Source organism: Engystomops pustulosus, chromosome 1 (assembly GCF_040894005.1).
Source record: "Engystomops pustulosus chromosome 1, aEngPut4.maternal, whole genome shotgun sequence".
Classification (NCBI taxonomy): domain Eukaryota; kingdom Metazoa; phylum Chordata; class Amphibia; order Anura; family Leptodactylidae; genus Engystomops; species Engystomops pustulosus.
This window is the reverse complement of record NC_092411.1, coordinates 209,024,076-209,036,231: the sequence shown is the minus strand read 5'-3', so window position 1 is coordinate 209,036,231 and position 12,156 is coordinate 209,024,076. Positions and strand designations below refer to the sequence as shown.

The 12,156-nt window shown below is 38.0% G+C and overlaps 1 protein-coding gene across 1 annotated transcript in view; it reads left to right on the top strand.

The window, feature by feature from the left end:
- Positions 1 to 12,156, top strand: part of LOC140071620 (bifunctional heparan sulfate N-deacetylase/N-sulfotransferase 3-like) — a 215,078-nt gene that overhangs the window by 88,463 nt on the left and 114,459 nt on the right. The window contains exons 3-4 of the mRNA XM_072119202.1: positions 3,287 to 3,374; positions 6,462 to 6,616. Coding sequence (XP_071975303.1) covers positions 3,287 to 3,374; positions 6,462 to 6,616 — 243 coding nt within the window. The remainder of the gene's footprint in view (positions 1 to 3,286; positions 3,375 to 6,461; positions 6,617 to 12,156) is intronic.

Genomic DNA, 12,156 nt, shown 5'->3' with positions numbered 1-12,156 from the left:
AGGGGGCTGGTAGTTTCATGGGCATTCCAGAGACAGTGTACCTTTAAAGAGGTTTTCCCATGGAAGTTCTCAAATTTTAATCCCCTAGTGATGTTCACACAGGAAAGATTTAACCCCATTTTTAACCTCTAATTTTGCAATTTTAGTCTGTTTTATTGCTGTTTTTCTATCGCTCCTTAGACAGATCAGTGTAAGAATCCAGGGTGTGGATGGGGACTCTTTAAGCAGATACTTCATGATTCCTCTGTGCTATGAGATAATGTGTGCTGATTATGTACATATATTACCAGGGTACATGGTTTAGCTACACTGTTATTTAGCTTCTGAACATTCTACTAGTATCTGTCACATAGAAACTGGGAGCAGAGCATAAGAAGTAGTGGTAGTTACTGAGAACTAAAGGATCTTGGGACTTGTAGTTTGCAGTGGCGGCCGTCTTGGTGATACTCCGCCTACTTTAGAGAGGCCATAAAATTTTGTGAATCATAAAATCAAACTATTTAAGCTCCATTTTATAACTAATGACATTGAGTTTTGTTACATTTATTTATTTATAGCATCATGGTATTTTGTATCAGACGTTCATATTCCCACAATACCCCTTTAAGCACTTGAGGATCAATACCTAGTGTACCAGCTACAGCAAGGGCGCTTCAGAAGCAGGAACAGATATTTTTATGGCATCTTTGTTTACAGGCTCACAATGTAGGAGAGGTTGGCAAGGAAGCCATAGATTATGGGGGTACAGAAATGGGGATTATAGTGTTTAGGAGCTGGGGCACAGAGCTTAATGGTCTTGTAATGCAGGATGGAAGGGCATCAGGCAGAGAGCCCTGCAGTGTGCAGACGACAGAAGCTATTCAAAAGAAAAATCCGACCATAGTCAGAAAATTTACGGTCGTATTCAGGAACAACCAAAATTGTAAACACCAGAACTGACAGTTTTGAATTATATCTGTGAAAGGCTATAGTTTGTTCATAACAGTGAATTGGAGAATGTGTTATTTTATTATTCTGAGTATATTTTAGAATATTGTCTTTGTGGGAATACCCCTTTAAGGTTTTCTCCCTACATATACAGGATACAGATCCTGTGATGTTTGACTTTCCTCCTTCTGCATGAGGGTAGGCAGATGTGAAACTTGTTGGTTTTGCTATATAGACTGGGTTAGTCTTTAAAAATAAAAAGTACATATTTAAAACAGAAAGAACTAACAAAGTGATAGAAAAACATACTACTTCTCCTTAAGTGATATTTGTATATATTTAATGAAACAAATATGAAGTTACAAATTGTAGCTGAAAAATATGGCATGTGACAAAATTTGCAAACATTTAATGTCACTAGAATGGCTCAAAATGAAAACTTAATCTCCAGTAGAAAGTCTAGAATTTGTTTAAAATGTTAAATTAACAGTTAATTTAACATTATGCAGAATCATAAAAACGGTTATTCTCTTTGTTTTTAAAGGATTTGTCGTCTACTATGTTTTTACAATAAATGGAAAGACATCTTCCTTGTCAAGTTAAATTCAGTTTACTGAGAAATAAACACTTCCTTTAAGATTGCAGCTCTGTATCTGTCTGTGAAAGGGTATGCCAAACCACAGGCACTTTCACCTATCTACAGAATAAAATAAAGGATTCAGATCAATGGAGATCCTACCAAAAGTTCATAGAAGTAATAGGGGCACTGTTGATGTGTGCCCACTGGGGTTTCATTTACAGATTAGATTCTGGGGGAATTTGGGTCTCCATTTTTCCTGATTGCAGACAGTCTTAGGCCCCTTCCACACTTGCGTTGCAGATCACGTCAGAGTTTGATCAGGGTGCGATCAGGGTTTGGTCAGTGAAAAACGCACATTTTGCATCAGAGTGCAATCAGTTCTCAGTCAGAGTTTGTTCAGTGTCTCAGTTTTTCACGTGTGTTTTCAATTCAATTTCAATGCATTTTTCACGTGCAGAAAATGTGCGTGAAATGGACTCAGGACTGAGCTCTATATTTTCTATGTCAATCGATGCGCGAAAAACACATTGCACTTGCATTGCATTTGCAAGTGTCTCAGAGTGCAATGCGTTTTTGATGCGTCTCCATTGTGCGTTTTTCACATGCGTGACTTGCGTGAAATAAAATGCAAGTCTGAAAAGACCCATTGATTACAATGGGTCAGAGTGCAATGCAAGTTCTGCGCGTCAAAAGCACGAGCAGAACACACGTGTGAAAAACGCAAGTGTGAAAGTGGCCTTAGTGATCGAACACCCAGTAGACTAATAAGTCTGATTGAATGAATAGGGAATGAATAGGGGATAAGTGCCAGTGCTGAGACTATATTAATTATACAACTTACTATAAGGCATAAGTTCTGATAATAAAAACAACAGCTTTTTACATTCTGTGTATATTACTTGTATGGCAGATATACAGAGACCCATGTGTGACTGATATATCTGCACCCCACATAGTTCCTGTATCCTGCTATATACAACTGGAACAACTGAATTCACACAGGAAGCTTTTAAAGACAAATTCAATAGAATAGCTGCAACAAAGAGACGAATTTCAAGTCTCTCTTTGGTACTAAGAGATGGTATAAAATAGGGCTAATGACATTCTAACGCTAGCCAAAATAATTTTATCTTTCACAAAAAATAAGCACTATGAGGAGAATGAATCCCTATTTATGGCTTGTTGAGTGCTTTTTTTGTGTTTGGTCCTTTTTACATTCAATTTATCATTTACCTGGATTTGTGGCAAAATTTGGTGACTTTTTTGCGCCTAGAAAAGTACCATATTATGAATGCAAATGACTACTTTTCCCACTAATTTTTGCAGTAAAATCTAGGGCAAAATGCACTAAATCAGGCGCTAAACCACCCAGCAATGTTCATTTGAAGTTTAAGGTGCAAAACACTGTAACTTCAGTCATATGTGAATATTACATGTCCATTCTGTATAACTGCATATCTTGATTAAACTTAATAAAGATTTTAAAAAATAATTATTATTTCATTGACTAATCAGTCCCAGGGGTTGGAGTCATTTGAATACATATATACACAAACTGGCCAAACATACTGATAACCCACATATAATTTATATATTTCTGAATATACATTTACATTTTTATTAAATATATTCAGAGCAGATGGAACGATTCCTGTCATTTTTAATGACAGAGAGTCTCAGTTGTGATCGTGATTATGGAGTTGCATATTAGATTCATTGAGGCCAAATGTGTGCTGAGATTATTAGGATTCTCTGGTAACAACATTTTCTATCTTGCAGGCTCTTCTCGACACACAGCGATTGCTCAGAACTAAGGTTACTAATTTTACATTCAACCTGGGATTTTCTGGAAAATTCTACCACACGGGTAAGTACAATATAGCAATTTTACTAGAAATTTAAGAGTTAAATTTATTTGATGCAATTTAATGTGATATCACATCAGTGTCAAGCTGGGGAATCTAAGGCCCAGTGAAATGTTACCTGTACATTCTTAGGCCACGTTTACACAATGCCTTTTCAATGCGTTATAAAGTACACTGGAAATGCATCAGGCAAAATGCATCACAAAACACAATTGTTCATTTTGGTAAAAATGCAGAAGTATTTTAAGTTGTACATTACCATTGTGTTAACAATGTGTTTTAAATCGATCACAGTCTAAGAAAATACATTTCAAACACATTTTGAGTAACTCCTCCCTGAACGCAGATGTGTTTAGAGTTAAAAGCTTGAGCTAGGTAAGTAGCAGCAGGTGTTTTGCCATGTTTAAGGAACACATGTTGCTTCTTACCAGACCCAAGTATTTAGGTCTAAACACTAATAAGCCAAAGAATTCCCTTTATTACAATAAAAAGTTATGTTATTTCACTAATCTAAAAAAATACCACTAGTGTCACCTGGACCAGCCTTGAAGCAAGGCCCCTGATTCATACATAATATATTTGTGTGTGACCTTTTACAGTTTTCCCTAAAAAGAAACTTCTTTGTCATTGACCAGCTCAGGGGCACTGCAATGGGGAGCACCTCCGACCCCACAACGCTATCTGTGTTTTTAGAGTAAACCCAATTCCATGCACAGAAAATATTGATATATCTTTCAAATAAATAGTTTATATATTTATTCTGTGTAGAGAGCAGCCCGATGACTTCAGGGAGTTTAACGACAATCACATTGGATTGTATTTCACATCAGAGATGCACAAATCAAACTTGCTGTTTTTGGATCTCTAAATCTAGAGAGTGTTAGCTCAATATCTCTGTTTATCGGAAACCCATAGTGACCAACTCATTACTTAGGTGGGAAAGTCACCATCCATTGCCTCTACATATGGGTATCCATAAAAGGACAGTATCTCCGGGCATGGAGAAAATGTAGCACAGAGAAGGATTTCCACCAAGAAGCATGAATTAAGAAAAACATAACCTTAATCGTAATGAGCTGCTACATGGAAAGGGGAAACCTAAGATCCCACAAAAATACTTTAGGATCATAACCACATATCCTATTTGGGCAGAACAAGCAAAGGCATTGTTAAAGAAACACTGGCCCATTCTACAATTAGACTAGGACATAAAAGACATATATGGCCCTGGAGCACTACTGACATACAGAAAGACAAAGTCTAATTGGGACATGTTGGTTAAAAGTCACTTCAAAGCTCCCAAAGAAAGAGGCAACCTTCAGGCCTCTCCCCTATTTACCTACCTACTGACTAATCCTTAAGTGTATTACATGATCAATCTGCTTGGGTATTGGAATGAGCAGAGATCATTTCTAGGGAGACATGTCACACACGGGCCTCCGGCCTTTCAAAGCATATGCAGCATTATGATGTTCTCCTGACTTGTGTCAAAGAAGTGTAGGACCAGACGCCGTTCAATACACAGATTCTAATGGAGATGTCACCAGGTACATGACCACCCGTCCTGACGGTAACGGCAGGGTTTAGCCTATTTGTATCCTGAAACGCAAGTAAAAGTTGCTTCAGTGCTGCTGGTCCAATACTCGCCCAGCAGCTAGGAGTATACCTTGATTATTTCTGTGCATTTGGCTGTTCCCAAGATAACCACATTTTAAGCTGTTTGCTAATGAAGCAGTCAGTGCACCCAAGGCATGTCTTCAGCACCTACAGTGATGCTTTTCCTGCGCATTGCACCTAATTTTTCCTAAAAAAATTTTTTTTGCTTAGCTATGGGGCTATTAGCTATGCTTAGGAGCTTAGGGAGATTAACATTAGTCCTATGTAGTTTATTGGCGTATAATTGTTGCAATTTTTTTTTGCGCAAATATCGCTTTTGCAGGTTTTTTATAGAGAAAAAACGCAATTCTAAAGTCAAGCAATGGCGGAAAAAATACACCACAGAGTGTGCAACACTACATTTATCAACTGAGAATTTTCAAAAGAACGCAAATTTAATTGCAAAACTACACCACATGGTGTATGTGGGTCCATTGCTACTACAGGGGGGAAGTTTTTGCTCAATTTTAAAGTTTTTGCTCAATTTTATGTTTGAAGTATATGAGAATTTCCTGTGCAAAAACATTGCAAAAATGCAGAAATTGAGCAGATGTTAAACGTATGTGGGACTGGTGCAGTCTATTCACATAGAGCACACACAGCTGACAGTCACATCAGGAGGCAGGTAACACTGCACATACACCGGACTATACTGGTGGAAACCTGCCAGTCTAACACATACACAACTGCTCAAAATCCTGCCTAATGATAAATCTCCCCTATGTATGTGTTTATGTGGGTACACTATGGATTAAGTGCGACAATGTTTATGACTTTGAAGATTCTGAGATATACAGAGACTGCACCTAGATACATAGACCATTTATAAGAGTGTAAGAAATAATGATTCGTTATCCACACAACCCTATTATGACTGTTGTAGAAACATGAATATAGAAGAGTGAAATATTGTAAGTACAGGCAGTCCCCGGGTTACATACAAGATAGGGACTGTAGGTTTGTTCTTAAGTTGAATTTGTATGTAAGTCGAAACTGTATACTTTATAATTGTAGTTCCCGACAATTTTTTTTTTTTGCCCCAGTGACAATTGGAGTTTCAAATTTTTTTGCTGTAATGGGACCAAGGATTATCAATAAAGCTTCATTGCAGACAATTTTAAGCTGATTATTGCAATCTGGGACTATTTTAAAGCAACCAGAGAGCTTCACCAGAGGTCACAGTGGGCAGAGGGGTCCGTCTGTAACTATGGGTTGTCTGTAAGTCGGGTGTCCTTAAGTAGGGGACCGCCTGTAATGACATCCAAAGGAATTATCATTCTAATTGAATTTATTAATAAATATTCCGACGACACATTTTCACACTTAGGTTTTAAAACATCACAAGATTTTCTAAAATTGGCAGATATTAACAATTTGGTCCTTCACAGTTAACTAGCAGAGAATATATGATATCTTATGTTACTATCTTTTAGGTACTCAGAAGGAAGACAGAGGGGATGATCTCTTGCTGGGCTCAGTGGATGAATTCTGGTGGTTTCCACATATGTGGAGTCATATGCAGCCTCATCTTTTTCATAATGAGTCTTCACTTGTTGAGCAGATGATTCTCAATAAAAAATTTGCTCTGGTAAGTACAGTCATCCATGACATTTTAATAACCTCATCTTATTTCTGATATTCTAAAATTGCGATGAGTCATAAAACAGAATATAGGAACACAAGCGCTGTCCTAATTTTATTTATAATGCCCCCTAAATGATTAATTCACATAAAGTGTCCCCTCCTTAAAGAGAACCCGTCATGCAAAATAACCCCCCTAAACTAAATATATTTTCATAAACTGCCATTAGAGAGCATTGCCTCTATCCCTTCATTGTCCCTCTACATGCCTGTAAACCTAAGCAATGAGGTCCTAAAGCTGTATGCAAATGACCTGTGAAATGTCCAATGAAGCATTAGCATATTCAAGCTGTCCACTCTGTTCATGAGTGGGAGGCACAGCCACACCCCCAGTGCATGACTGACAGCCTGTATAATGATGTGAGGCTGTATAATGATGGGCTTCCTGGTGCTGGTGGCCACGCCCCCTGCAGCCTGTGTGTGTGTATAGGAGAGATACAGCAGCTCCAGGCAGCCTGTGTGTGTATATAGGAGAGATACAGCAGCTCCAGGCAGCCATGTCACAGCAGAACATGTCAGATTCATGTGTAGCTGATGTCTGTGTCTCTCACCTGTATATTAGGAGGATGCAGCATGTCAGCAGATGCAGCACACACACTAGCCATGCTTTACTATACATTACACACAGACATGAGCAGGGGGAGGAGAGGGGAGGGGTAACAGGAGTGACATCACTGCCTCTGACCATGTGACCAGCCTCATTTACATGATAAAAAATAGATGATTTTACAATGAATAATGTATGAAATAACTAGATAAAGGCTGGGATGGGATCCTTGTGAGCTGCTCCAACAGGTAGAGGTGACAGGACAAGTGACACAGACCTGATGACAGGTGTCCTTTAAAGATAAATTTATATGTAATGTTTCTTCAAATGGTTAATTTACACATGTTCACCTACATAAACTGTATACAGTAGTGGATTACAATATGGATGGTTTGGACGGTAGCCCAGAGTCCAAGCCTTCTAGGGGCCCACGGCCACCTAAATCACCCAATAGATTTTATACTCAAAAGGTATTTCAGCCATGAAATTGTTTTACATCTGTTCCAGCTCTTAATACACATGTACACAAGAGCCATTTCAGGACCTTTGAAGGTCCTCCAAAGGTGGAGGCCTCTGAAGCCTCAGCTTGAAAGCAGGTAAGCTAGCATCATATGGAGAAAGTTAATTCTAGACTTGTAGAGGATATAATATTCAAACAGCCAAGGGCCCATGGCAGTGTTATCCGCCACTAACTGTATATACAGTATAATGTTACCCCTTAAAGAAAATCATATGCTTATCTATGCTGTCATTCCTGCATCCTCTTCTGGCCTTTTTTTGGCCTCTTTCACACGAATGCACAAATTCTTCTGCCCTGTATTTCTGTGCTGTATAAATCTGTATATTGGAACGAGCAGAGACATTCTTATCTGTTTTTGTATAAAAATACAGTGGGCTGGCAGATAATGGGTTGCTGACTATGGGCTGGCTGACAGAATGCACCTCCCACTGGTTCTGGTCTCCCTGGATACTGCATGTATAAGTGGCAGCAAACTGTGCAGAACCACATGCACCATGTTTGCAACACCAGTGGACAAAATAGTCATGTCATTTTACAGGGATAGTTAAACAGTGATTATAAAGATTAAAAATGATATAAGAGTGCATGCATTACCAAAGTAATGAGATTATAAACAGTGATGTCACAGTACAGAGATAACACACACAGTGATGTCATAGTGCAGAGATAATCAATGCAGTAATGTCACAGTGCAGTGATAATACCCAAAGAAATGTCACAGTATAAGGATAATACATATCAAACATGGTCTAATGGCCAAAAGTATTTAAATTTTGTTTATTGCAAATATTTCATTTTGTGTTTTAATATTACTTTTACTGTAAGGTTGTTCACTGAAGCAGCTATCATTAGCTATAAAGGGTTTTCCTTCATATTCCCCTGGTCTTATTCAAGTTCTTCAATCTTTTGACTTTTGACCCATGAATTGATCGTTCCTGTAAATAGAAAGCTTACAATGAACCTAACCAAACATGGGTCGTCTATACCCAGGAGATTTTTGTGCTGGCCAATAGGTTGCACAGTGGGACATTAAAAGTAACCATGTCTGAAAAGTACTCATAAATGCAGTGAAATCCTTTTTTTTTTTTTTTTTTGCAAACTGATGTTTCAGATCTATTCTCAGGTCTAAGAGGATGTTATACCTTACTGAATAATATATACAGGGGGGTAATTTATTAAGATTGGTCTTAAAATTCCCTCCATCTTTGCTCTGGTGTTGTATCTACTAAGAGAGGCTCCAGCCTCTTAGCAGATTAGTGTGCAATCTCCACCAGGTCAGATCTAGCTGACTTCTCTTTTGTAGTCTCCACTGGTTTTCTCCCATGGACTCGCTCCCCACCCCAATATGTCCAAAGTGGCATGCAGGTTGGAAAACAGAAGGGGAAGGGGAGATTTTCAATTTCCCCTACTGTGTTGAAGTACATAGAATGGAAACTAATTCAAGAGACTTTCTATAGAATTATAGTTGTCATGGAAAATGACAGATTTTTGCATGTTTACAATCAACTTTACAAATAGCATCAAACCATGTTGAAAATGGTTTCAGGATTATATGAAATCAAACTGTGTCAGAATGCACCTTGCCAAAGGTAGCCAATTGCCTCTGCGGATTTCCTTTCTGACATGTTGCACTTTATTTACTACCATGGATCCATTTGACCACAATCTGTGCAGTATACTATGCTGTAAAACTTTATTTAAACTTTTTATCCAAAAAGCACAGATATGTCATGCAGGGAACACCCTGAACACTGGCAGCAGCCAATCACTGTCAATGTTCACTCCTCCTTGCACTTACAGAAGGAAGGGTGAAACAGGAGGACATATGAGCATACAGTGTGATAGGTTCTACCCCTCTGTTTAATGAAAACTCAGGAATCCACACAACATATCCTTACAACGGAGACAAGACAAGATGTGATTGTAGCCTTAAAGGGTTAAAATTGACATGGTTCCATAGACAATGCCCTTGGGAGAAGCCTAAGTGGTTAGGCGGCACTATGGATCCACAACCCAGTGTTCATTTCCGAATAAAGGCATGATACAAAAATTATCACAGTAATGCCTATATTTACTGAACTGGGTTTTCCCATGCACCTGGCCAAAGGTATCCTGATTGCCAATTGCCTGATAGCATTTGAGGAGTTCCTTTCTTTTACTACCATGGATCCTTTTGACCACAATCTGTGCTGCCTACTCTGACCTATGACTTTATCACCAACTCTCCTAGAACTTGATACTCCTTTGCAGCCTGTTCCCGACCATGTTTTTCCTGACCACTGAACTCTAGAATTATCTAGATCCACGGACTCCCATCACAAGATTACCCTGTAGGTTGCGTAAAAGTTCAGATCCATGTTTATGGTTAGGCTACAATCCTTTTTATGTATACATTGATTGTATATGCTAAGAAAGCTTGTTTATATGCTTTAATCTACCTCCATGCATCCAGTAGCAAACATTGGTTGCTGTGTGTTCCTTTCCCTGACAGATTTTTGGTGTGATTTTTCATATTTTCCTTAATATGTGTCATTTTCTATCTCTTATACAAGTTTGATAGTTTAACATTCAGTTTCAAACATCATTCGGGACTGTAGATAAAAATAGGCCATTACAAGTTCCAAAAGAGAACCCCGGCTAGTGATGCAGCCTCCGCACATGCATCATAACTTCTTTTTTAAGTGTGGCAAGTCGAGTAAAAATATCATGCTTCATTTCGCCTCGGCCTATTTAAATGTGTTTCTTCTCTTACCATTATTGTCTTGGACACATCCGTTCAGCTGTGTGATCGAAAGAAGAAATTCCACAAGAACAGTCAAAATGTTTCATTCTTCTAAGTTTTCAATGTGATAAAATGTAGAATAAATGTTATGCTTTTGTGCCGCATACGTTAACGGCTCACTGAAGTAAAATATTGGAAAGGCAATGGGTAAAACATAAATCAGTGATGGAAAAAACATATAAAAAGCGAGGAGAAATATCAAACTGGGAGCTATATCTTTGAACAACATATATATTTTTAAATTACATCCATTCGTATCCTGAACCTGATGTTATAGAGAATACAGCATGCACCAAATAGATGTTGTATTGCTTCAATTACTACCCACAGATAATTTTTTTTTCACCTCATGTATTCCGTTTTCACAGTTCTTTCTCATCCTTGTGATGTTCCCTTAAGCTTTATAGCCACCCACACTTCTATTTAGTTGAATGTTCATACTATACTGTCAGTGACTGTCCTGGAACCCTGCCATATTTCTAGCTCCTTAGTGGAAGCCGCTGTTGAACTCTCCGTAAAAGCGTGTCTTTATGATTTAAGAACGCTGGAATACCGGGTGCCAGCTTGTGATTTTTCACAGATAATCCTTTGGAATATTACAATATACCTCTCTTTTTTATTGTTTTTGAAAATTCAAAACCTCTTATAAAATAAAAAGAACAGAAGTGTTCTTAACCCAGATTCAAATTAATCTGAAAGCTTTTAGCATAATGTTTTATATTCTGCACGTCAGTCTCAGATTGGCAAAAGAAATCCTGCTTGTGACCTAATGGATTTAGACCTTATCATATTTTTACTTGCATCTTAGTAATGTTGAAATGGGAGTTGCTGCTCCTGTCCAAATTGATATAAACCAAGTGCATGCATAAAGAATCACACCAGGCAAAATATGGGTACAACTCCCTTTTTGGTTAGAGGCGCAAGCAATTCTGCTTTATTAAAGAAAAAGTGCACAAAATGTAGAAATAAAAGTGGGCATTGCTCGCTTTGTTCTGTGTCTCTCCTTGATAGGAAGATCCAAGATGTCCAAGGACTTCAGGGTGGTCACATTCCAATCTTATCTCAGATGCTGGCGCCATCTTTGGGTGCAGTCTCAGGCACAGACACCACCTTTGGTAATAGTCCTTAGACATAGATGCCATCTTTGAAGCAGAGCAATTTGTGCAATTTTGAGATTTCTCCCTTAACAGTAAGACCATTGAATGGAAGACAACTTGATATTACTGATATTAATTCCCCAAGAATCATCCTGTCCACATAAATCATTGATTTATTTGAAAACTTTCGACTACATTACATCAACCATAAAACCTAAAGTAAGAAATATAATGTATTGTCCCAAAAAGAATATACAAATTATCATATACAAGCACTAATACTCACCCCCACACACATTCATATAAACTGACACACATATGCTTACACTAAAATTTGTATTAGACTAGTGAATGATGGGCCTACCACATGTGGCTATCTTGAGGGTCCACCCTCCATCCATAAAATACTGATGAATCAGCAACATGATCTAAGAATTCATAATGTTTTTAATTCAAACTATACCTATTAGACTATGGTGTCACATGATTTTTACATTCACTTCCAAATAATTTTCACTTTTGCTCCATCTTTGGGGGCCAT